The sequence below is a fragment of the Typopeltis vanoorti genome, chromosome 3, assembly GCF_054136105.1.
Source record: "Typopeltis vanoorti isolate ZY-2024b chromosome 3, IOZ_Tvanoo_1.0, whole genome shotgun sequence".
Lineage (NCBI taxonomy): Eukaryota > Metazoa > Arthropoda > Arachnida > Uropygi > Thelyphonidae > Typopeltis > Typopeltis vanoorti.
Window position 1 is genome coordinate 106,168,279 of NC_143551.1, and position 27,138 is coordinate 106,195,416.

Consider the following 27,138-nt stretch of genomic DNA (forward strand, 5'->3'; position numbering starts at 1 on the left):
AAAATATTTTCGTCAAGCACAAAGGCTGCTACAATTGCAAAGTTGCTGAAACTTTAATTAAACGTAATAAACCGTTTCAAGATGGAGAATTATGGAAGGAAGCTTTCATCAAAGCTGGTGAAATATTATTTCAAAATTTTAAGAATAAATCAGAAATAATAACTGCTATTAACAATATGTCATTATCATGAAACACAATCATGCATAGAGCAGAAGAAACCCAGCCAGAACCTTGAAGAGATTCTGCATGAAAACATAAACAAGTGCAATTTTTTGTCACCACAGTTTGATGAATCTACTGATTACGCTGGTACTGCACAATTATGTATTTTTATTTGAATGGTTTTTGAGGATATGTTGGCCACAGAAGAATTATTAACCATTATTCCAATTCAAGGACGAACAAGAGGTCAAGATATCTATGATTTATTTAAGAATTACGTTGTACGGACAAATTTTCCGATTCATTTTCCATTACTTGACCTCGCCTTTTTCTGTGACATTACAGAAAAAACTAAATAACCTAAACTTAGAATTACAAGGAAAAAATAAAACAATCATTGATATGATAATCTCCTTAAATCATTCAAGGAAAAATTAAACATGCTTGAAATACTATTAAAGTGGTGTGAATTGAAACATTTTAAAAATTTGGCCGTCCAGTCAAGGGATATACAAAACGTCACCTTTAATAAACACACCGAAAGCATAAGACTTTTGATGAACAAATTTGAGGTAAGATTTGTAGGAATCAGTAAGCTCGATGATATCACTACTTTTTCATCATATCCCTTCAATGAAAATATTAATGTTGAGAATACAGCTTCAAAATTGAATGAATTTCTCGACACAAATAGAGTAGATTTGGAAGAAGAAATTATAAATATGAAATGCGATATCCACCTGAAATCAGTTGCTTCAAATAATAGTTTTTGGAAGTTGATCCACAAAAGTAAATATCCAAATATTTGGAGAGTCTCCAAACAATGCGTGGAGCATTTTAACAAGAATAAAACTAATTTTGTGTATCAATTTATTACTATGGATGAGAATTGGATTCACCATAACACACCAGAATCCAAACAGCAGTCAAAACAGTGGGCAGAAGCCAGTTGTTCAGCACCAAAGAAGACAAAGTCAGTTCCATCAGCAGGAAAGGTCATAGCATTGGTGTTTTGGTGCTAAAGGCATTTTGTTTATTAATTATCTTGAAAAATGTAAAACAAATAACTGGGGAATATTATTTTGATCTTTTAACCAGACTAGACGAAATAATTCGTGAGAAAAGACCTGGTTTGCAGAAGAAAAAAAAATCATCTTTCATCAGGATGAAAGATGATTTTGCACCTGCCCACAAAAGTGTTTTGGCAATGGGAAAATGAAGGGTTCTACACTATGAATTGTTGGAACATCCACCCTATTCCCCAGATTTGGCTCCCTCTGACTTCTATCTCTTCCCAAAACTAAAACTTTTCCTCGTTGGTCAGCATTTTTCTTCAAATCAAGAGGTGATTGCAGCTGTAGAGGGGTATTTTGCAGATCTTATTGAGAACCACTACAAGGATGGGATAATGCCACTAGAGCATTGCTAGAATAAATATATTAGTCTAGGAAGATTATGTTGAAAAATAAAAAATAATTTTTAAATTATAAATTCTTTTTTTTTTTTTTTCATTGTTATGCCAAGAACTTTTCAGACCACCCTTGTGTATATAGGCCTACTTGTCACAGATGTCTTGCCACAGTTTGGTCCAGATATCCACATGCCTATGCTTCAATGGAGTCAACTTGCCAGCTCACCTATCATGGTGCTTCAATTATGTTTTGCCGTTATACCAAAAATCTGTCTTCACGCTCCATGTTAAAGTGAGGGTGACCTCTTAGCAAAAGTCTGGAACATATTCCATTTATTTAAAACACTGCCCAAAGCCTGGATACAATGCTATATGAGATTCCAAACTCTCTGGCAATATTAGTAATTCTGCAGCCTTCTTCAAGCTTTGCAATAATTCTTCTCCACATGAAATCATATAGCATTTATTATGATGATGATTACAAGACATCCAAGTTTGCTACTTTATTCCTTCGTGAAAAGAGTTTCCTTCAAACTCAATTTGCTCAGCGCAGCCTTTTATCTTATTGAGTGCTACCATGTGACCTCTTTGCAAGTGATTCGAAAATTTGAATGTGTACCTGCTTTCTACTTGAAATCGTCTGCTATATACAACTTGCCACAAGCTGATTTGTCTGAATTTGCAGTTGTAATCTTTATAAATAGTGTTCATAGGTTTTGTTAGGTTTTGGACACTAGTGTATAATGCTAATTTTTTTTTTCTCATCCGTCCGTATGTGAAAGATTTGGAGGCCAATTGTACAGAAGTGCAATGGCTTGGAAATGTTAGATGAATAAGGTTTGAGATTTGGTAAGCAATGATGGGATGCAAAGTATACACTTGGTGGGGAAAATTTTAACAGAAGTAGAGAAGATGAGAGATCTTGGAGTGATGGTGGACAAGGATCTGAAATTCAGAGGCCACATTGCACAAGTTGTGAAGGATAATCAGATAATGGCAATGATGCGGAGGACCCTGACATGCAGAAATAGAGAGGTTATACAATGTGCTCAGATTTGGTTGCTGGGTTTTCATGGTGACAAGGATATATTGGAAAGCTTCCAGAGAAGATTCACAAAGGTAGTCAGTGGTGTTTGGAATGTGGAGTATGAGGATAGATTTAGAGAATGTAAGTTGCAGAGCCTTGTGAATAGGAGGAAGAGGGGGAGGGGAGATATGATTCAGACATATAAGCTAGTCATGGGTTATTGGGTCGACATGGAAGAAATTTTTCATAGAATGGGAGAGACGGGAGTAAAACAAGGGGGCCATCACTGGAAAGTGTATAAGGAGGGTGTGAACAGAAGTGTGAGGAGTAGGTTCTTTACATTGAGGGTGGTTGGTGAGTGGAATGCATTGCCTGAGTGTGAGTGTAGACACATTGAATCAGTTTAAGGCATAGTTGGATGAGCATTGTGTGCAATATTGTGACCTCCCATGATGAGTCTCTGACTCTATGGAGGTTAAATGTTAATAATAATGAATTGAGGAAACCTAATCAGAAAACATTTTCATGTCATTTCAGGGTTCCAAGAAGCAGAGTGATGATGTTGCAACTCTGTTTTAATACTAACTCTAGAGTTATTAGAAAAGGATGGAAACCTTTAGACTTGATATGCAGTTTTTACCTAAAATCTATGCTTGAAGTATGTTTGACTCAGCATTATCCTGAGGGAAACAGAATATTAAGGATTGCATCTAACATAGTAGGAAGGGTGACTATTACTATTGTCACTAAATGACATTACTGGTGACAGTAGTAATGTCAGTATTGGGTATATCTTGGTGTAGTCTCAGGACATTGTATGAAGCTTGTTCTATCTCATAGAATCCTATCAACTTTTGAATTAATTGTGCTATCCAGTTATACTTTTAAATTAATTTACTGTCTTGCAGGAAAGATAACATATTCCACATGCTGCTACTTATAAGAAAACTCTGCTCCTCAATTCTTTGCTGCTCCATTCTTACCCAACATCAGGGTGAATGACTTCTTATCTATGCTATAAAATTTCTTCACCAGGTAATATAATACACCTACCATATCTCCTCTTTTGTACATAATCACAAACCACTCATGAGGACATTCCACATGTGGTTTGCTCAAAGTCTTATCCCACTTATTTTTGCACTGTTTCATAAAGTCATGTTTGAGAATAGTGTTGCCATGATAGCGGATCCAAAAAGAGGCCACTACATCTTAGTTTGGAATGGTAGCTCCATCTAATGTTTGAATGACTGCTTGCTGATTCTCTTTTCCTCAGATGTCGAATCCCACACGTTACACACTACACATTAGTACCATCGGCAAGCTGAGGATTAGATAATCTGGAAATCCTGATCTAGACACTAAACAAAAAACTTTTTTGAGCCAATTCAGAGCTCCCTTATGTAGTATGGTGGTCTCACATGAGTAATGAATATTTATATACCATCTAATGACATTCACAAACATTGTGTTTGAAGTGGGACTCAAACTCATAGATTATTGGTTGAAGTTGGTATCTCCTCTTTTGTACATAATCACAAACCACTCATGAGGACATTCCACATGTGGTTTGCTCAAAGTCTTATCCCACTTATTTTTGCACTGTTTCATAAAGTCATGTTTGAGAATAGTGTTGCCATGATAGTGGATCCAAAAAGAGGCCACTACATCTTAGTTTGGAATGGTAGCTCCATCTAATGTTTGAATGACTGCTTGCTGATTCTCTTTTCCTCAGATGTTAGTGTACTTATCCCTACATGTTAGTGTACTTTATATTTGGATTAATTTAGATATACTAGCCTGTCGATTTCAACTTCACACCACACAGATTCAAAATCTGCACATATACTCTCAACTTCCACTGCCCCTCCTCTTTTCACCTTCTTATCCTTCCAGAAAATTGTATACCCTTCCATTTCTATTCCTGACATCACATCCTCAGAAGACTAAATTTCACTTATTCCAATTATCTTTGAGCATACTATCTCAATCAATGCAACAAACTCAGCCCTCTTATTTTGAATACTCCTTACATTTTTGTATTAACATAACAATCCATGTGTGTATGAGGACATTCTACCATTACCAACATTCTCTACTCTAGCTGCAATACCACACATCTCTTTTCAGTCTGCCAACCCCTGTTTCCTTATCCGAGTCAGATTGCCATTCATACCTGCTGCAACCACATCTTCAACTCCATATCCAGCTTCCTCCTGTCATATAACCCTGTGCTCTCCTGCTTCACAAGTACCCTTTAATAATTAGTTACATTAACCTCTTGAATCTGTGCCTTCTCAGAAAACAATAACCTGTTTAAATGCCCAACACCAAATCCATTCAAGTGCAATCAATCAACTTTAAACCATTCCAACTTTCCTTCAAATTTTCTCCTCAGATTCACAACTGAAACCCCCTTTGCCTCACACAACTCAGTCATCCTGCTATTCATTATATGAGATTTCATTCACAACTCCTTTAAGAAAATACTATTATCTTTTGCCTTCCACAAGAACTTCCTCAAATCTCTATCAACATTTCTTTTTTTTTTTTCACCAACTAAGTAATTCATGCCCACAACTGCCACTAATTCTAATGTCCGCTTTTTCCTTCTCAAAGCATCAGTTATTTGTTTCAATATTATTATTATGTGACACCTCCAGGGAGTCCAAAGCCTCATCGAGGGAGAGTTCAATCAATCATTCGATGCCAACAGCATCGAACGATTGATCTCCTTCCAACTACTAACCATGCTCAAACTTGCTTAAGTTTTTGCAAGCCATTAGTGGCAGAGGCTCTACCAATTGACCAACCTTTGTCAGCAAAGGTTGGTCAATTGGTAGTCAATATTCCACCTGGAAAGCATGTTTTATGTATGTTATTAGTCATTACGCCTTTATTAGTGATATCCAATTATCCTTTGACTCTTGCTTTGTAATACTAACTTCCTCCTTCTCATTCACATTTGCCAGTCTCTTATTTAAGTATATTGAATCTCATCTTCCAGATACTTCATTTTTTTATTTTTATTATTTTTTTTTTATTTTATTTATTTATTTTTTTTATCAACTCTTGCCTAAGCTCTTCTGTTATTATTATTACATGACACCTCCAAGGAGTCCAAAGGAGAGATGACTCAATTCACACAGCCAACCACATCATCTACACCAACGGTATCTACTGCCCACTAACCTCCAGTACTAGTAGTTTCACAGACAATCACAAGCATCCATGCCCATGGCAGGATTCAAATCCACAGCCTTTTGACTGGAGAGTGGATATGCTAACCAATTGACTAACCATGCTGGCCAGGTCTCTTTATTATATATGGTCTCTTTGTTATTATGATTAACACTTTCATGTGGTAATCATAATAAGTAAAAGTGTTAATCATAACACTTTCATGTGGTATGACTTCAGGTGATGCTCGCTCCCATTTGCAAATGCTCTAACCTATTACTGCTTTTCACATACATTAATGCTTTCCTTCTTTTCTTTTCCTTTAACATTCCACAAAGCTTTGACATTTTTTGGTGTATACATGAATCAATTCACACAATGCATTTAGTGGGAAAAAATCCAGAGTCAAACTTGATTTTTGTGGCTAAGCTTTCTATTCTGCAAACGTGTGCTTCTTTATGGATGCCATTTTCAGAAAGCAGAATGCAGTAGGAACATACAAATAGCAAAAACACAAATAAACAAATGCTACTGAAGAACACTTGTATCCAGTATAAAAAAAAGAAAGAAAAAGTACAATTATATGATAAAAGTCACACTCTACACAATTTAAAAACACTTTTCCTACGACATCTAGATATACTGTGGAATATATCTAGATATCTTATTGTCCATATGCTATGGGGGAACCCTCTGCCACCACCACCACAAGTTTTGCAAAAACACTTGGTTAGAGAATGGATGTGCTAAGTACTCAGCCAACCAGACTAGTTAGTGTCTCCATTCTAAAAATAACAAGCAGTGGATTTGAATACAACAATTGGCTTAGATGTTAGTGAATATCTTTAAGTGATAACTGAGTTTTATTGCTTCTGTGAGATCACCACACTGCTTATTGGATGTCCTGAAATAACTTGAAAGTTTCTGTATTTGGTCTTTGGAAGAGGGTTGGCCAACTCTTAGCCCACTTGTGATACTAATTTGCTATAGGTTTGCGACTTCTGTTGGTAAGATTCTCACACACACATACACACACACTCTGCATCCAATATGTAAACTTGTACACATTCCTAAAAGAAGTCAAATATCTCAAAATGGTATTTACATGAAGCATTTTATCCAAATAGGTATATTATAAATGAAAGATATTGAAACAAATGCCTAGAATATGCTTAGATTGAGTGTTCAATATGAAATTTAATTTTTTTTAATTATTTTTAGTGTTATGAAATTAAATAGAGGAAATAATGAATGTATTTCTATTTATTGGTTACAGCATTCTATTTTGAGTAAAGTGGGGGGGGGGTAAATAAAAACATGATCAAAATAAAGTGAATTTAAAAGTGAGTCCATGAATTATTTGACTGTATTCAACAGCTGAAGTTGGTGGCTTTTTATCATCAGTCGATGTCTTTGTTCCTACTTTACAGAATTTTTCTAAACATCTGAATTGTGCATACTTCCTGTTCCTTTTTAGAATTCCTAATAATATGCCGGTATGTTGTAATTCTTTTTCAACTTTCTTACTCTTTATATGGCTTCTGACTCATTATACACCTTTTGCAATAACATTTTATTAGTAATTTGTTGCTTAATTTTGTTTACTTTCAGTTTTATTTTTATTTGTTTATTTATTTGTACCATCTTTGTTTCACAGTAACTTAACTTTTTTTTTTGAAACGTACTGTAAAACATTCCGTTTTGGCTTATGATTATTATTATTACCCCAAGACCTCATGGAGTCAAAGACTCATCTGGGAGGTCCTTTTATCACACACATACAGTTCATCATACCATACCTTGAATATATTCAAACTCCTTGCAGACACCACACTCTCAGGCAAGGCATTCCAATCATTTACAACTCTGCACAAAAAAAACCTGCCCCTCCCACCCTCTTTATACAGTTTCTAGGGATGACCTTTGGTTCTCCCCCCAATCTCCCATTATTTTTTGTAGAACTTCTCAGGCATTGATCCTATAACAACCCCTTACCTTGTAGGTCTCTATCATTTCTATCCTCTTCCTCCTATCCACCAGACTCTGCAAATTACATCTTCTCAATCTTTCCTCATACTCGACATTCCAAACATCAGAAACTACCTTAGTCAATCTCCTTTGGACCCTTTCCAACATCTCTTCATCCTTCTGAAAACCAGGTGACCAAATCTGGGCACAATAGTCCATGTGTGGCCTAATCAAAGCCTTATACAATGGAACAAGAATCTCCCTACTTCTACATGTCAGTGTCCTCCGCATAATTCCCAGAAGCTTTTGTGTTGTCTTCACAATTTTGGTTATGTGTTACCTGAATTTCAGATCATTATCCACTATCACCCCCAGATCTCTTATTTCTTCCACCTCCAACAATATATCCTCACCAAGAAAAAATTCTGTATCCCATCTTTGTTTTCCAAATTTTAAAACCTTACATTTTGCATATTGAACTCACATTTCCGTGCCCAATCACTCAATTTATTCAAGTCTTCTTGTAAGACCACAACATCTTCACTACTCTTCATGGTTCGTCCCAACTTTGCATCATCTGCAAACAAATGAATATCTCCATCCAAATCTTCACCTATATTGTTAATATACAAGTTAAACAGTAATGGCCCCAAAACAGACCCCTGAGGCACTCCACTAGTGACTTTCCTTTTCCTGGATATCGCTCCCCCATACACAACTTGTTGATACCTATCAGATAGCCAGTTTTCAATCCAATGCACTAATCTAATATCCAACCTCATCTGCTCTAGTTTGACTATCAATTTATCATGAGGTACTCTATCAAAAGCCTTTGTGATATCTAAGTATATTACTGTGTATCCTTCTCCTCTGTCCAAGGAAGCAGTCACATTATTGTAATACATAACTAGATTACTTTTGTGCCAGGGAGTTGACACCTGTCTTGACATATTTTTTTAATACAAGTCTTGCACTCGGTCACGTTCCTAAGGAGTGGAAGGAGGGCAAGATTGTGCCACTTCATAAAGGAAGTGATCAAACTCGAGCATCAAACTATAGGCCTATCTGTGTGTCAGGTTGTGGTTAAGTTGTTGGAGAAGCTTGTGAGAACTAGGATCCAGAGTTAGGTCGACAACAATGGTATTATCTTGGATGGACAGCATGGATTTGCTAAAGGGAGGTCATGTTTTCCCTTTAGCAAATCCATGCTGTCCATCCAAGATAATACCATTGTTGTCAACCTAACTCTGGATCCTAGTTCTCACAAGCTTCTCCAACAACTTAACCACAACCTGACACACAGATAGGCCTATAGTTTGATGCTCGAGTTTGATTACCTCCTTTATGAAGTGGCACAATCTCGCCCTCCTTCCACTCCTTAGGGACTTGACCGAGTGCAAGACTCATATTAAAAAAATATGTCAAGACAGGTGTCAACTCCCTGGTACATTCCTTTAGAATATGTGGTGATATATTATCAAGTCCCACAGCCTTATTAGCATCTAGTTCACTCAATGTGAACTAGTTGTTAATAAGATAATAAGAACTAGATTCCTAACTTGTTTTGAGTTAGATAATTAATTTTGTTATTTGTTTGTTTTCACTAAAAATTTCACTAAAAAGATAAGCCAAAGCATTCTGTTTTGGGTTATGAATCCTAACTTGTTTTGAGTTAGATAATTAATTTTGTTATTTGTTTGTTTTCACTAAAAATTTCCACATGGAGGTGAAGATCTCCAAGTAGGACCCTCTTCCCCTTTGGCTACATGTATTTGTTTATACCAGCTCACAAATGAAATTTCATTAATGCAAAATTTCTGTAAATTTATACTGCATAAGTTAAAAAATTAATTTTCTTATTTGTGTAAATTGACTATGAAGATAATTTCCACAGTTATAGCTCTCTTAGTAAAAAAATAAAAAAATAATAAAAAATCATGTTTCAACTTTAATTGCATCCTGTTATGGGTAAGTTGATTTTTGCTTAATTGCTGTGTTTAGTATCAGGTTGAAATATTAAAATTTAAAGTTGAATATTATTCACTGTTTTAAGGGAAATGCTTCAGGTAGTAATTTCAGTATTATATATTTGACCTGTTATTGCTTTTAAAAAATAATTTTCTGTTGAATAGCATAATGAATTAGTTCATTTGTAACCATTAGAAACATAAACTATGTGTTTTCTTCTTTCCTCTTCATCAGCCCGAGATAAAGAAAAGAAACTATTAGGCTTTTCCTTCATACAGTTAATGGATGATAAAGGAACAATTCTTAGAAATGGCAGTCATGAGTTATATGTTTATAAAGTGAGTAACTGAAATCTGTGTGTGAATATAGGAATTTCTAGTTTTAAATCTTTCTCCATGTGTAGTGTAAGAAAGAACAGTGAAGCTTTACCTATTTTATTTATTATTGTTATTAACTTTCCACCAGAAACTTAAGTTCATCTAGAGCTGAGGTGATTCTGCAAATTACCTGAAGTAAATTTATATGACTTTGTGACATGTTCAGGATGTCACAAAGTCATATGTCACACCACTGGTTTGGAAGGTAAAACCAGAGTATGCGGAAGAAAAACAACTGTACATCCACAGACTGAAATCACCTAACTCAGTTCTTGGGTTGGGTCGGGGGATGGGGGTATGAATAGCTGGTGAATTATTGTGGTAATCACCACTACCAAAATATCATGGATGGTAACCTCTTGTTATATGCATAATGATGTGCCACTATTCTTTTACAATTTTTTAATTATTCATTCTCTTATATTGTTATATATTCTTTTATATTTAATTATGCATTCTCCTACATTCTTTTAAATTCTTCTAATTTTTAAATATTAATTTTTTGCATACATATTTATACAAAACATATAGCAATACTGTTTAACATTATAACTAATATTTAAGGAATTGACAACGTATACTAGAAATATAAATTAAATAAACTTTAATATATACTTTCCGATATTTTGGCAAACGTCACGTTGCCATCTTCTTGGGAACTTAATACAAAGACACGTGCACACAAGTACTGCATAACAGCAAATGAGAACTGAAGCTAGGACGCTAATGTTTTCCTAAAGTCCTGGTGGTGCCCCCTGGTGTTATTTCCTGGTTCCCCCTGGAACCAGGAAATAACATGTAAGGAGATTGAATTCCCTGAGCTAATTAGGGATAACTACCTTATGCAGCATATAGTTGAAGCCAACACATGGAACATGAATAGTGGATTTAATATTTCGAACAATAATAAATAGTGTTTACTGAGAGATAACCGTGTGTTATTCATTCTGTATAAGTAACATGTAGACACAGTTGAAAACTTTTTAAGATAGGTTAACCACAGATATTTACAGGGTGTTCGGGATAAATTTGACAGTTTCGTAAGGAAAAAGAAAATCTTCTTTGTATCTATTAAATTTAATGAATTGACAAAAAAACATTACAGGCAGAGTTAATTACAATACTATCAACAAGATTTACTCAAAATAACCACCATTAGCATCGATCACAGCTTCAATTCTGCTTCGGAACCTCGAACAAGCTGATGCTACAGTCTCCCTGGGAAGGGCCGCAAAAACTGTTTTAATTTTATCTTTTGTATTACTGGAAGTGCGATTGGTGTCTTTTTCAACTGCGCCCCATACAAAATAATCCATGGGGTTAAGGTCTGGGGAGTTTGGAGGCCAAACATTTGGACTGGTGAAGTCGTAGAAATTTTCAGACAACCATTTTTCACTTTTCCCAGAGGTGTGGCAAGGGGCCGAATCCTGCTGCCATACATACGGCCTACCATTGCCTACCCTTGTTATCCAGGGCTTGACTACAGTTAGCAACTCCACGAACAAAGCCCGAATTCCAATGCCAGGGTTCTTCAACACCTGTTCCTGCAGATTTGCGAGGAATTCTGCTGTACGAACGCAATCAGATCGTCTGCTAGGGATCTTTCTTCTTGCTACATCCTCGTAGTCACCATTGCAAGTCTCTAGTTCATGCCTGATTGTTTTTACTGTATTCAGGGAGCATTGGGCAGCAGTTGTAATATCCTTATTTTGATGGCGGGCACGAATCATCATGATACAAGTTATTCTCTTCCATGATTCAGGTGGGTTCCAGCTATCCATCCTTTCTGACATCTTGTATGTGAATGAAGAAGGGTCCAAACTTTTAAATGAAGAGAAGTGTGTGTTAATACATGTAACTTACGGAAAAATATAATTAATTATAAATATGTCAAATTTATCCCGAACACCCTGTATATTTCAGTTCATGTATCATAGATCATCATTATCATCAGTGTAATATAGGTGGAAATAAAAATAATAATAATAATAAATAAAATGAAATTATATGGAGAATGGAATCTCTCCTTGTATGCAGTGGCAAGACAGTAGGTAAAAAACATGCCAATAGCATTAGTGTGTATATTTGTGATTAAAAAAAAAATCAAAATGGATGTGTACATCTAATGAAAGATGGAAATGGAGCACAAGAAGCTGGATATACTGGGAATGAGTGAACTTAGATGGTTAGAATAAGTGACAAGAATGGGCCATTTTCAGTCACGGGACTATATGGTGTATTACTCAGGACATGAGACAAGTCGTAAAAATGGAGTATCTTTCTTACTCAGAAAAAAGATGGCTAGGTATGTATTGGGTTATAATCCAGTGAGTGACAGAATCATTTCTCTCAGAGTGAGTGGACATCCAATGAATATGGCCATCATTCAGGTTTATGCACCTACTACAGAGTCATCAGAAGAAGACATTGAAGAATTTTATGGCAAGTTACAAGAAGTGATTAGATGCAGCACCAAAGCGAGATTTATGGCTACTTATCGGAGATTGGAATGCAAAAGTGGGAGAGACTGAGGAACACAAAATAACAGGTCGTTTTGGTTTAAGTATTTGTAACACTGCAGGGAAGAGACTAGTTGAATTTTGTGCAGAGAATTCTTTGTTTGTTGCTAACACCTGCTTTAAACAGACAAAAAAAAGATTGTACACATGGACATCACCTGATGGACAATACAGAAATCAAATTGACTATATACTTGGACAAAGAAGATGGAGAAGTGCAATTCATTTTTCAAGACTTTTCCAGGTGCAGACTGTGGAACAGACCATGAGTTATTGGTGGCTACGATACATGTGAAACTACGGAAACTGAAAACAACACAAATGTCGATCAGGTATGATCTTGGAAACATACCAGCTGAATACAATATTAGCATACAGAACAGATTCAATACACTCAATTTGTGTGAAAGAGAACCAGATGAACTATCGGAAGAGATTAAAGATATAATTAAAATAGAAGCAAAGAAGAATATTCCAACAGTTTGTAAGAAGAAGAAGTATAAATGGCTGTCAGAAGATGCCATCAAAACTGCTCAGGAAATGAGGAAAATGAAGGGCACAGGAAATTTGTAGGAAGTACGACATTTGAATGCAGAGTTTCAGCAACAAGCCAGAAGAGACAAGAAAAAATACTTTAACCAGGAATGCCAACAAATAGAAGACCAAAACAAGAAAGAAAAAACAAGTGATCTTTTCAAAAAGATCAGACAACTAACAGGGAAGTTTAGTGGCAAGGTGACAATATTGGAAAGTAAACACAAAGGATATCTTACAGAAGCTGCAGACATCAAAGAAAGGTGGAAAGGGTATACAGAAGCCCTTTACAGAAAGGACTCCAAAATTGCTGAGAAATTTGAACATCAGGATTATACACAGGAGCCAGTACCACTGGAGAGTGAAGTGAGGTGAACACTGCAACAGCTATCCAGTAAGAAAGCACCAGGAGGAGATGGAATACCCATTGAGTTGCTCAAAGTCCTGGGAGAAGAGGCAGTTAAAATTTTAACAGCTTTATGTCAGCAAATTTGGATCACAACTACTTGGCCTAAGGAATGGAAAAAATCAGTTTATTTACCTTTATAGAAGATATGCGATGCAAGAGAGTGCAAAAATTATAGTGCAGAACTATAGCACTGATTTCTCATGCAAATAAAGTCTTACTTAAGATCATTTAGAAAAGACTGGAACCATTGATGAAGAGAGAAATGCCAGATGAACAGGCAGGATTTTGAAAAGGCAGAGGAACAAGAGATTAAATCACCAATGTCATCATCATCATCATCATCATCATCATCATCAAATTCCTGCCATGTACCCTCAAGGGGTGTACAGGATATGACAGTACTACATGAAAAAATTACATCATTACTAACTTCCTATCTACAATTTTCTTCCAAATCAGTCTGTTACTTGTCAAGACTCTAACATTATCAGATCTTATATTTCTATCGTCTAAGGCACTTTGTACCGTATCAATCCACCTATATCTTGGTCTTCCTCTGGGTCGTTTTCCTGCCAACCTGGCAGAGAACACTTGTTTTGCTAATCTTTCCTCTCCCATTCTATTTAAGTGACCATACCATCTGAGATTAGCTCTGCTAACGCATTCCTGGATGCTGACAATGTCAAGTTCTTAACTAATATCCTCATTTTTAATATGATATTGCCATTGATGCCATCTGTTCACGCCTCTAATCTTTCTCAGGACTCTCATATCTGCGGTCTCTAGTCTTTGGTCAAGTGTTTTACTTCTGACCCAGCTCTCAGATCCATAAGTTAAAATTGGTTTGAACACAGTCTTGTATACAGCTAATTTAGTGTTCCGACTAATTTCTTTCTTATTCCATATGAATTTATTCAGTTGACTTCCCACGATACCAGCTTTGCTGATTCTGTTGTCTATTTCTATATTTAGTTTACCATCTTCAGTAAAAATTGTGCCTAAGTAGCTGAAATGTTTTACTTGTTCCACAGGTTCTCCATTCACAACACAGTTGACATTTTCAATGATTCTGCCTATTTTCATTGTCTTTGTCTTTTTATTGCTGACCTTCATACCATATCTATTACAACAGCTATTCAATTTAGTCAGAGAATCTTGCAGACTTGTAGTGGATTTATTTAGAAGTATAACATCATCCGCATGAAGCAAAGAGCTGACATTAACATCTCCAATTTTGATATCAGGTTTAATACCACATTCCTTCATAATGTGATCCATATAGATAACGAATAACAGAGGGGATAATGTACATCCTTGTCTCACACCAGATTTAACATTAAACCATCTTCCTGTACTTCCTTCAATTCTAACTGCTGACTCACAACTCAAATAAAGACTAAGTATTGCTTGATATAATGCCCCATTGACACCATATAACTGCAGCATATTGAATAGCTTCTCTCTTGGAACCTTGTCATATGCCTTTTCCAAATCGACAAAACTTAAATACAGATCTTTGTTATATTCCCATGCTTTCTCAACTATTTGTCATAAAGTGAAGATTTGATCCTGACAGCCTCTATTTGGCCTGAATCCTGCTTGTTCTTCACCAAGCTTTTCTTCCACAATTCTTCTCAACCGTTTCTCAAGTATACTTGCATAGATCTTGCCAGGAACACTCAGTAGGGAAATACCTCTGTAATTCTCACATTCAGTTTTATTTCCCTTTTTATATATAGGTACTATGAGAGCTCTACTCCAATCATTGGGAATTCGTCCCTCTGTCCAGGCTTTCTGAACTATGCAGTGCAGCCACTGTAAGACTCTTATACCACCATACTTCAGCATTTCTGGTCGAATATCATCTACTCCTGCTGCCTTTCCACATTTCAAGCCTTTGATGGCTTTTTCTACTTCAAGTATGGATATGTATTCCTGACTGCATGCCTGGTCAGTGTTTTTTATCACTGTGCTGTCATCACTGCTCGTTTCATTTAGCAGTTTTTCAAAGTAATTACTCCATACTTCAAGGATATCGTTTTCTCCAGTTTTCATTTCACCTTTATCATCTCTAATTCCTTTTACAGCACTCTTTCCTCCATTCCTAAGCTTCTTCAACAACCTCCAGAATATTTTGCCACCTTCTTGATATTTATTTTCTATATTCTTGCCAAAGTCCTCCCATGACTTTTGTTTAGCTAGTTTTACACACTGTTTAGCTTTCTTACATTTGTCTCTGTATTCTGTAAGAGTAAAAGCTGACTTATTTGCCAGGAACTTTTGATATGCTTTCTTCTTTTCCTTCACTGCCTCTTTAACTTCCTGTGTCCAACAGGGAGTTCTGATTTTTTTATCCTTGCACACAACCTCACCACATGCCTCTCTGGCAGAATCAATCAATGTTTCCTTCAGAGTTTGCCACTGAATCTCCAAGGTTTGATTCCTGTTCTCAAACTCTTTCATTTTCTTTTCAATAATATTTCTGTATTTTAGTCTACAGTTCACATCTGAGAGCTGCTCAACTTTTATTCGCTTCAAAACCTTCTTACATGTTATTCTTTTCAATATGAAATTCAATTTTATCCTGCTCAAGACTAAATAGTGATCACTTCCAATTTCAAATCCTCTGTACACTCTGGTGTCCTGCACCAGGGAGAAAACATCACTATCAACAATAACATAGTCAATGAGACTTTTCTTATTCCTAGCCTCTTCTCTCCATGTGAATTTGTGCACATTTTTATGTTTGAACACGGTGTTAGTAATAACCAGTCCATGTCCTGAGCAGAAATCCAACAGATATTTGCCATTATTATTAGCTTTGCTCTTTTCTCCAAATTTTCCCAAAATATTTTTGTATGTCTCACAATCATTTCCTACTCTACTATTTAGATCCCCAACAAGGACCAACTTTTCCTTTTTCATTGTGTCAGTTGCTTTTTCTAAAGCCTCAAAAAATTCCTCCACTTCTACCTTAGTAGAACCTTCTGTGGGACCATAGGCACAAATAAGTCTCATTGTCCAGTTCCCCATTCTCATATTTGCCCACATTACTCTACTTGAGACTGACTGCCATTCAAGAAGATTAGCCTCATATTTTGTGTTGAATATTATGGCTACTCCTTCTTTTCCTTGATTGTCATTCCCTGAATATAACATTTTGTATTTATTGCTCAGAAAGATCTCACCAGTTTTGGTCTTTTTTGTTTCAGTCACCCCTATTATGTCGATCTGGTACTTATCTAATTCCTCAAGTAGCTCCATTTCTTTGCCATTCAGGCTTCTTACGTTGATAATACCGATCTTTAACTCTGGTGATGTTGAGTTGGGGTTTGTTTTCAGATTTGTTCCAGTAGCTGACTTTTCGCTGTTTGCCCTGGTTCCCTGGCGAAAACAACGGGGGCCTTGTTTAACCGGGCGACGCCCCAGCCGGCATGAACTTTTGTCATGTTGTACCATCATTTTTTATTTTGGTTTAACCAATAAGAATACAATTTGGTAGCTTAATCCCAAATTGCTAGCCCATCCTCGTTCGTTCAGTATCAAAGTAGATACCCAACAGGGTGCACCACGAGAAGGTGAGGATTGGACATTAGGTCACCAATGTGAGATGGATAATAGAAAGAGCACAGGAATATCACAAGAATGTCTGCCTTTGTTTCCTTGACTATAGCAAGGCTTTTGACTCTGTACATCATGTGAAACTGTGGAATGTGTTAAGAACAATGGGAACAATCTTTATTATGAACAAAAAGCTACTGTCCGAACAGACCTTGGAGAAACTGAGTATTTTACAATAGGTAAAGGGATATGACAAGGATGTATTTTATCTCCGTACCTGTTTAACTTGTACAGCAAATACATTTTAAGAAGGGCAGGGCTGGAGGAGTCTTCAGTTGGAATTAAAATTGGTGGAAAAAATATTAATAATTTGAGGTATGCAGATTGATACACCTTGCTAGCAGAATGCAAAGAAGATTTGGAGGAACTTATTATGAAAGTTAAAGAAGAAAGTGCTAAATATTGTCTTAAACTTAACCTCAAAAAGACAAAAGTTATGGCAACATGTGAACTTAATGATTTTGAAATAGATGGGGAGAAAATGGAAGCAGTTAACAATTTTGTGCTCCTAGGATCTCGAATTGATAAAGGTGGTTATTGTACTGAAGAAGTTAGAAAAAGATTATTATTCTGAAAGAAACAATAACAAATTTAAGCAAGATCTTTAAAGATAAAGATATTAGCCTCACAACAAAAATCAGAATCGTGAAAGCAATGGTATTCCTTGTGGTACTGTATGGATGTGAAAGTTGGATACTGAGAAAGAGTGAAAGAAGGAAGAGAGATGCATTTGAATTATGGGTTTGGAGACGCTTACTAAGAATACCATGGACTGCAAAGCAAACCAATAAATCAGTGATAGACAGAATAAAGCCAGATTGCTCCATCGAAGCTATGATCATCAAGCAAAAATTGTCATACTTCGGACATATTATGCGAGCAAATGACATCAACTTTAGCAAGCATCATCATCTTCTCCACTGGAGAAGATGATGATACTTGCTGAAGTTGATGGAAGCAAGAGAAGAGAAAGACCAAGAATTAGATGGGTGGATGGAGCTAAAGAAACAACTGGAGTGTGCTTGGAGGTTCTGAAAGACATGGTCAGGGACAGATTGGAATGGAGATTGTATGTTCGTGGAGTTGCCAGAAGTCGGAAACAACTCGGTGGAACATAACACATCACATACATCTAATGAAAACTTATGTAATTAAAACAGTATAGTTCTTAATAATTTCCCAGATTTTTGACATGGAGAGTCCATCATTAAGGTTAAGATTTGAACAATACCCAAGTATTTAAGAACATTCTTTAAAATGCCATTCATATTTATGGGAACATCTATGTAGTACTTCAGCATCATTCAAAAGGATCCTTTGGCTAATATTTGTAATCCCTTGTTCTGTTTCTTGGAGGAAATATAGGATTAATGTTCAGAAAAGCATATAGAAATATATCAACCTGTTTAAGTAGAACTTGAATCAAATGGAACTATCTTTCCTTGCTGTTCTTGTAAAAAGAGAATTGGATAGTTCCTTATCAACATCTGTTTTTTGCAAACCTTCCTTTTCATGTCGATATATCCTTTCAGACTTTGGCTCACCATTCCTCACAAAAATGTGGCATTATTAAATGCCTTCTTTCCAGAGCTCATATTATCTGTTCTTAATCTGATCTACTTCAAAAAAGAAATTTCTACAATTAAAGAAACTGCCATTCTCAATGGTTACAGCCCCAAAACAGTAGAGAAGATTATCAACCATTTTTTTCCATCCTGAATTAGAAGACTTGCACAGAATTGCCATCCTGTACATTTCAGAGCTGATTTCTTGCACCTTAACATGGTTTAATATTTCCACCACTTTCAAGCTTGTAAACTCAATTAGGTCATTGATACCATCTTCAAAAGATTAAATTCCATCTCTGCTGCTGCTACCTGAAGACTATTCAGTCCCATACAACTGCAAGTTATTCTACTTTGGACAAACAGGCTGATCTGTTTCTATATGCCTTTCTGATCACCAATCCTACATTTCCTCCAAGAAATGGAACAAATCTGGTCTAGTAGAACATGAGATTACTAATGGGAATGTTTTTTGGAATGATGTCAAATTACTACATAGATGTTCTCATAAACATTGAGCATTTTTTTTTTTTAAAGAAAGTTCCAAAGCACTTTATCATCATTAAAATCTCGACCTTAACAACGGGCTCTCCATGTCAAAAATCTGCAAAATTATTATTAAGAACTATACTGTTTAATTGTATAAGTTTTCATTACGTGTACACATATGCTGTGATTTTAAATTTTTTCTTTCTTTTTTTAATCACATGCAGGCATATTTCATATTCCAATGGTATTGATTTTTTACTTGGCTATCTCACAACTGCATATAAGGAGATATTACATTCTCCATATATCTTCATTGTTGTTTAATTTTTTGATTTCCAACTGTATTGCAGTGACAATGCACAATATGTGAATTGAAACATCTTTAGTTAATCTATCTTCATTAAATACTTTTCAACTGTGTTTGCATGTCATTTAAACAGAGTAATCATGTCATTTTGATGTAGGGAGCAGCTAGACTGTTACAATATTTACAGGACAAAATAGATGTGTGCAATTACATAGCAAGGTACTATGATAAATTAAAGAAATATATCATTGATGCACAGTGGCTTGTTCAACTGAGTGGATAGAAATCAGCAGTTATGGGACTTGATCTGGAATCAGGTACTTATGACAATGTTAGATTGCATTCCTAAGATTAGGAGGATAAATAAAATAGGAATGAAATGGATCTATCACAAAATTATTCAGCAGCTTCTGAGAAAGAGAATGTTATGGAGGAGGAGGAGGAGATATAAAGAATAGATTACCCTTTAGCAGCATGAGGGGTTTAAGGCTGGGCAAGGAACGCCTACTGGAGTAGGAGAAATTGGCATATCGAAGTAGATTGGCTGAAGCAGTAAAGCAAAACTGTAGAGAATTCTACAATTATGTCGCTAATAGAAGAAAGGATGAATATGGAAGGCTGACTTTACTTGCTAGAGATGGAGCATGAATTACATGTGCCAGAGATGTAATGGAAATGTTGAAATATTTTGTTAGTATGTTTCATGGGGGGGGATAGAAGTGGTGTTGAATAAGAATGAGAACAGAAGACTGACATTTCAAGAATGGGAAGCATTCAGAATGTTAAGTAATAGTAAGTTAAGTAAGATGTTAATAAGGCTATGGAATTGGATGGAATGTTACCATGTACATTACAGAAATATGTGAAAATTCTGGCAGTGCCATTGACTTGGTTGTTCAATGGAAGTCTTGCAATAGGAACATTCCCAGATGAATAAGGGACAATCCAAGTCAGTAGTGCCCAACTATAGACCATTGTGAATATCAGACATAGTGATGAAAATGTTAGAGACAGAATACAGACCTGGATTGATAAGAATGGAAATGTTTTGAGAGAGCAGCATGAGTTTGTTAAGGGGAGGGCATGCTGTAGTAACCAGGCTGCATTTTATAAGAGGATGACTAGTATAAGAGAAGAGGCTTATATAATGATTTATATGGATTTTTCTAAAGCATTTGTTAGAATACCATGGTCTTATAAACTACTGTTGAAGATGAGTATGATAGAGATGGAGAGTCAGTTAGCAGCTTGGTTACAGATGGTTGACTGATAAGAGCCATTGAAGTTGTGTAGGGGTTCAGTGCCCTGAAAAAGGAAGGTGTCAAGTGGCTTACCACAGGGTTCTGTTCTTGGACCATTATTGTTTAATTTATATATAAATGGCATAGAGAGGAGTTATTCAACTGTTTGCTGATGATGCTAAATTAGGAAGAGCAATAGCAAGAAGTTCTGAGATAATGTTGTTGCAAGAGGATTGAATGGGTTGCAACCCATTCAATCTGCATATTATTATTATTATTATTTGACAACTTCAGGGAGTCCAAGGACTCATCGAGGGAGATGAGTCCTTGGACTCCCTGAAGTGTGCTTCAGGTGCCAACCTGAAGTGTGCCAACAGCATCAAATGACTGGCCCTTCCAACTACTAACCACACTCAAACTTACTTAACTGAGCTATTAGTAGCAGAGGCTCTACCAATCGACCAACCTTTGCCGGCTATATCCAAAGTGCATATCTTTACACTTCAGTGTTGCTAAGTTTAAAGATTATGCACTTTGGCTAGAGGAGGGTGGAATGGGATTTTATCATGGAGGAAGCAAGGGATCCAGAAATTTTGGTGGATAGGGGGCTGAAGTTTTGAGTTATCCAGAAAATTTTTACTATAATGCAAAGAACCCTGACAAGTACAGATAATGAGGTGATAGTTCCACTGTATAAGGCATTAATCAGACATAATTTGGATTTCTGTTTACAGATCTAGTCACACTGGCTATATTGGGTGATAAGGAAACAATGGAAAGAGCACAGAAGTGAAACTAAGACTCTCTCAAGAATGTTGCATGTGCTCAGAGGTCATTCCAGAAAACTGTACAAACAGGACATGAGTAAGGAAGTGAGGAGATTGTCTGCATGGCAGGTGGTAAATGAGTGAAATATGTTGGTGAATGCTCCAGCACTGAATGCCTTCCAGGCAAGGTCAATAATTATTGTAGTGTGTGTGTGTGTGTGTGTGTGTATATGTGTGTGTGTTCGACCTCCTGTGATGTCTTCGGACTCCATGGAGGTCTGGAAGCAATATGTATGTAGGAATTCATATTGCATTTGCCAGCTTGGTTGACCAAGTGGTAATGTACCTGCTCTCCAACTAACAGGTCATGGGTTCAAATCCTGCAGTGGGCATGGATGTTTGTAATTGTCTTTAGGTGGGAGATGAATTGATCACATAATGTGAGACCATCTCTTTGCTTATTGGAGGCCTGAAGTGGCTTGAAAAATGTTCCACGTTTGGTTTCTAGAGCAGGGTTTCCAGACTATGTAAAGAAAAAAAAAAAAAAAAAAAAAACAGTAGTCCCCTTATCTACTGGTTTGCTTTCTGTGGTTTCAGTTATCCATGGTAAACCCCAGGCCAAAAATATTAAATGAAAAATTCCAGAAATAAACAATTCATAAGTTTTAAGTTGCGCACTGTTCTGAGTAGCGTGATGAAATCTTGCGCTGTCCCACCCAGAACATGAATCATCCCTTTGTCCAGTGTATCCATGCTGTACTGTATAAACTACTGTGCCTAATTTATAAATTAAACTTCATCATAGGTATGTATGTAGGAAAAAAATATAGTGTGTGTGTGTATTTGATTATATAACGAAACCTGTGGCGATTCATGACTAAATAAACGCACATAAAACCACAGTAATAGGTTTTTTAATATGTAAATATTTCGACCTAAGTGTCTTAGGATCATCGTCAGTACAGTTGGGAACAATACTAGGAATAACATATAGATAGGTATGTTATTCCTAGTATTGTTCCCAACTGTACTGACAATGTCCTAAGACACTTAGGTCGAAATATTTACATATTAAAAAAACCTATTACTGTGGTTTTACATGTGTTTATTTAGTCATATATATATATATATATATATATGTGTGTGTGTGTGTGTGTGTGTATTCTTAATCTTCTACTCGGTTGTAATGATACATTTTAGAGAATAAATTTTTAAATGACTTTAAACCGAGATAAAATATTAAATTTTAATGATAATGATACAACTAGTTTCAGCCTTTTATAGCCTTTTTCAGGTATCCACTAAATGTAGAACACAGTAATAAAAATTGAAGTTACAAAAAACTGAGAATTACAGGCAAAAAATGCAACACATAATTGACACAAAAACGTTGTATTTTTCAAGTCGTTCTATCTAACGTGCTATTGTTTGTTGTATGCATGCGTGCAGGTTCTCATGAGCGCCGGTATTGAACAACTGCAGTATGACTATCAGGGATGTTATAACTCAAATTGCTGTTTAGATGTTCAGGATTAAGGAGGATTTCTCTGGACTCCACGATTTTTCTTTCAAACTCATCACTACAGCGAAAAATATTTTTGGATTTATCCCAGCAAACTGAGTGACTCTGTAGATCGTCATAATGGTTATTAGAGAAAAGAACATGACTGGATAGCGCAGATGCATGTGATCTTTTATAGGAGATGTCTCTCTCATTGCTCCTCAATACGCAGTTCAACAGATTTGTTAGTCTGTCCAAAATAAGTAATATTACAGTCGCACCATAACTTGTAAACACCTGGATATTTCAGGTTATGATGGAATAGGCTTCGGATGGCTTATAAGAGAACGGACTTTAGGGAACGTAGTGAAAATAATACCTTACATTAGTTCAGTCTCCAATAAATTGGCTAAAGTCCTTGAAAAATACAACATCAGGACGTTTTTCACTACACTCCCTAAAGTCCGTTCTCTTATAAGCCATCCGAAGCCTATTCATCATAACCTGAAATATCCAAGTTTTTACAAGTTATGGTGCGACTGTAATATTCCTTATTTTGGACAGACTAACAAATCTGTTGAACTGCATATTGAGGAGCATAAGAGAAACATCTCCTATAAAAGATCACATGCACTGTGCTATCCAGTCATGTTCTTTTCTCCAATAACCTTCATGACGATCTACAGAGTCACTCAGTTTGCTGGGATAAATCCAAAAACGTTTTTCGCTGTAGTGATGAGTTTGAAAGAAAAATCGTGGAGTCCAGAGAAATCCTCCTTAATACTGAACATTTGAACAGCAATTTGAGTTATAACATCCCTGATAGCCATACTTCAGTTGTTCAATACTGGCGCTCACCAGAACCTGCAGACATGCATACAACGTTTTTGTGTCAATTATGTGTTGCATTTTTTGCCTGTAATTCTCAGTTTTTTGTAACTTCAATTTTTTATTACTGTGTTCTACTTTTAGTGGATACCTGAAGAAGGTTGTGAAAGGCTGAAACTAGTTGTATCATTATCATTAAAATTTAATATTTTATCTCAGTTTAAAGTCATTTAAAAATTTATTCTCTAAAAAATATATATATATAGGTTTCGGTACTATCTGTTGTTTCAGGTGTCCACTAGGGATCTTGGAACGTAACATCCGTGGATAAGGGGTGTTACTATTGTATATTTAAAATTAATAAAAATGGCAAAATACACGCACTGGTGTCCAAAAGCTAAAGGCAAACTACATTTTCATGTGTAAGAAAAAAAAAAAAAAAATTTCCATGACTACAGCCAAATGTGGCCATAAATTTATTGCCAGCATACTAATAAATTATATTACACAAAAAATTTGTTATAAATTTCTTACAAATTGCAATATGTTTTTGGCAAAAGTTACAAATTTCCTAAGAATATAATTAAGGAATTAATGTATAGTGCTCACAGAAAACTCTGTGGAGAGACATTTCAGTATGGAATACGAATGAGCATCACCAGAAATGTGATGCAGCTCTCACAATGTTGTACAATGCTTAGCTCCAAGTGATTCAGTAGTTCGTGAGGTAACTGGCCCACTCCTCTTTCAGAGCAAGGATAAAGCCTTGCTTTATCCTTGCTTTGTTTGTTTTCTGAGGGGAATTTTGAGCAACAATGCATCTCTTTATTGTGTCCTATGACGTCCGTTTTGGTTGAGATTAGGGGAGTGTGCTGGTCACTTGATCCAGTTAATATTCTCAGTCTCCAGAAGTACTTCCAGTACTTGTGTATGATGTGGTGTGGCATTGTCATCCATAAAAATGAATTCTTTACCTATAGCGCCACGGAACAATTGAAGATAACAACATTGAAGAACTTTATTGCAATATCATTCACCAGTCATAGTTGCTTTTTCCAGCACTTGTAGCTCAATGCATTCATTAAGCATAATGCCTCCCCACACCATGACTTCAGCATCGCCATATCTATCCCTTTCAAGAACATTCTCATGATGGTAAGCAATTCCACTTTCATGCAAGTTCAAGTGTTCAGAATCAGAGGAAAGACTAAAACGATTCTCATCTGTAAAAAAGTATATTAGCTCATTGGTGTCCTGTCCAAATTTTATGGATACAACACCACTGAAACATGCTCTACGATGACATCTGATTATAGGAATACAGGCCTTCAGATATATAGGCATACTTGTTGCAGATATCTTGCCATGGCGTGTATAGATATCCACATACCTGTGGTGTGTCAACTTCATTTTTCTTTTCTAACCATCTGTCTTCATGCTTTATGGTAGAGTGAGGGTAACCTCTTAGCAAATGTCTGGAACACATTCTATTTGTTTAGAATGCTTCCAGAGCCTGGATACAACAGTATTGTGCAATTCCAAAGTCTCTGGCAATATTAGTAATTCTGCAGCTTTCTTCAAGTTTTGCAATTATTTTTCTCTGTGTCTTTGATTTCTTTGAGACATTGCAAGACATCCAAGGTTGCAACTTTATTCTTTCGTGGAAAGAGCTTCCTTCAAACAATTTGCTTAACACAGCATTTTGTATTTTATCCTGTGGAGTGCTACAATGTGACCTCTTTGTGTGTAATTCGAAAATTTGAATGTGTGCCTCATTTCTACTCAGAATTGTCAATTATACAAATTGCCATAAACTGATTCATCTGAATTTGCAGTTATAATCTTCAGAAAGAACATTCGTTCTTTCTGAAGATTTTGGGCACCAGTTTACATTTCATGATAATTTAGATTATTAGTATTCTTTGTGTTTCTTCTGTGTGTAACTTTGAGCATGAGCAAAATGGCAATGAGATGTAGATTGCAGTGAAAGACAAATGCAAGTGGCATAGATTTTTTGAAAATGATGAGGTGCTGTGAATGCAATATGTATACTTGGAGAGAGATTGAAGATCTCTCTCAGAGTATACATAAGTGGTATGTATGCAAGTATATGTATACAACTTATATGTATTATAAGTTGTAATACATATACAACTTATATGTATTAGTAAGACACGTTCACTGTCTTTCCACTTATAACTTGACACAAGCTATACCCACTCTCTTACCACTAACTCACCACCACCTATGTATGCTGTCTTACCATTCAATGTCACTAACTCATCGTCAGTTTTGCCTACTGTCTGACTGTTACCATTCAAGCACTTAACCATACTGTCAACTCCACTTACTTTTGTAGCTACATCAACGATCTTCTGTTTGCTACTGCTCACATTCAATGACAACATCTCATAATCCATATAATCCACAAGAGTTCAAAAGTTACAATTTCTCAGAATTTAAAAATTTTTTGTCTGTCATTAGAATTTAATTCTGGTAGATTTATTTATTTATTTATTTTCATTTAATTCAATTTAATTCTGATAGCTTACACAGATAAGCTTTGCCTCCTTACTTCTAGATCATTCTACCTATCTCCCTATAGACTATGATCCCCACCAGTACACAGATCAGAACACTCCATAGGCTCCTTAAAAAAAGTTACCTCTTGGTCTGTGGAAGTCAAAGAAACTAAAACGTTATACCCCCTCCCTCCCTCATATATGCACTATCAAAAATCCATAAACAAAATGTGCCATTACATTCCACTAGCAAAGTGTTTGGATAGAGCCATATAACAGAGTTGGAAAAATTGACAAAAATCCTAAGGAAATCCAACCTTACAACCACTTACAGACTATAAAAAATTGGCACCTCTTATCTGCTCCACCAAAGACCAGCCACATTCACTAGCCGTACCAGGTCCTTTGTAGTTGTAAACTGACACCTACTATGGCAAAACAGGTAGAACAACCAATGTCAGAATTTCTGAACACAAGGACTACATACAGTTCCACCAATATAGATACTTAGGACTTGCCAATCGTACTTCGGACACCCACCATAGGATACACTGACAGAAGGCCACTCTATTTACACTGCAGCAAATACAAATATGAAAGGCTATTATGAGAACAGTTATTCAAGAGGTGTTGTAATTTTTACAGAAAGTTACTATTTAGTATTATGTCGTTTTTAAAACATTGTAATTCTAGTATGAGAGTATCTTCAGAATAACAGTCACGTATCTCTTGTGGGCAAGA

At 36.0% G+C, this 27,138-nt stretch overlaps 1 protein-coding gene across 2 annotated transcripts in view; it reads left to right on the forward strand.

Moving 5' to 3' along the window:
• spg (dedicator of cytokinesis spg) overlaps positions 1-27,138 on the forward strand; it is an 869,351-nt gene that overhangs the window by 308,693 nt on the left and 533,520 nt on the right. For both annotated transcript variants that reach the window (XM_090390789.1, XM_090390790.1), the window contains one exon: positions 9,952-10,055. In XM_090390789.1, the coding sequence (XP_090246915.1) occupies positions 9,952-10,055 (104 nt within the window). The remainder of the gene's footprint in view (positions 1-9,951; positions 10,056-27,138) is intronic.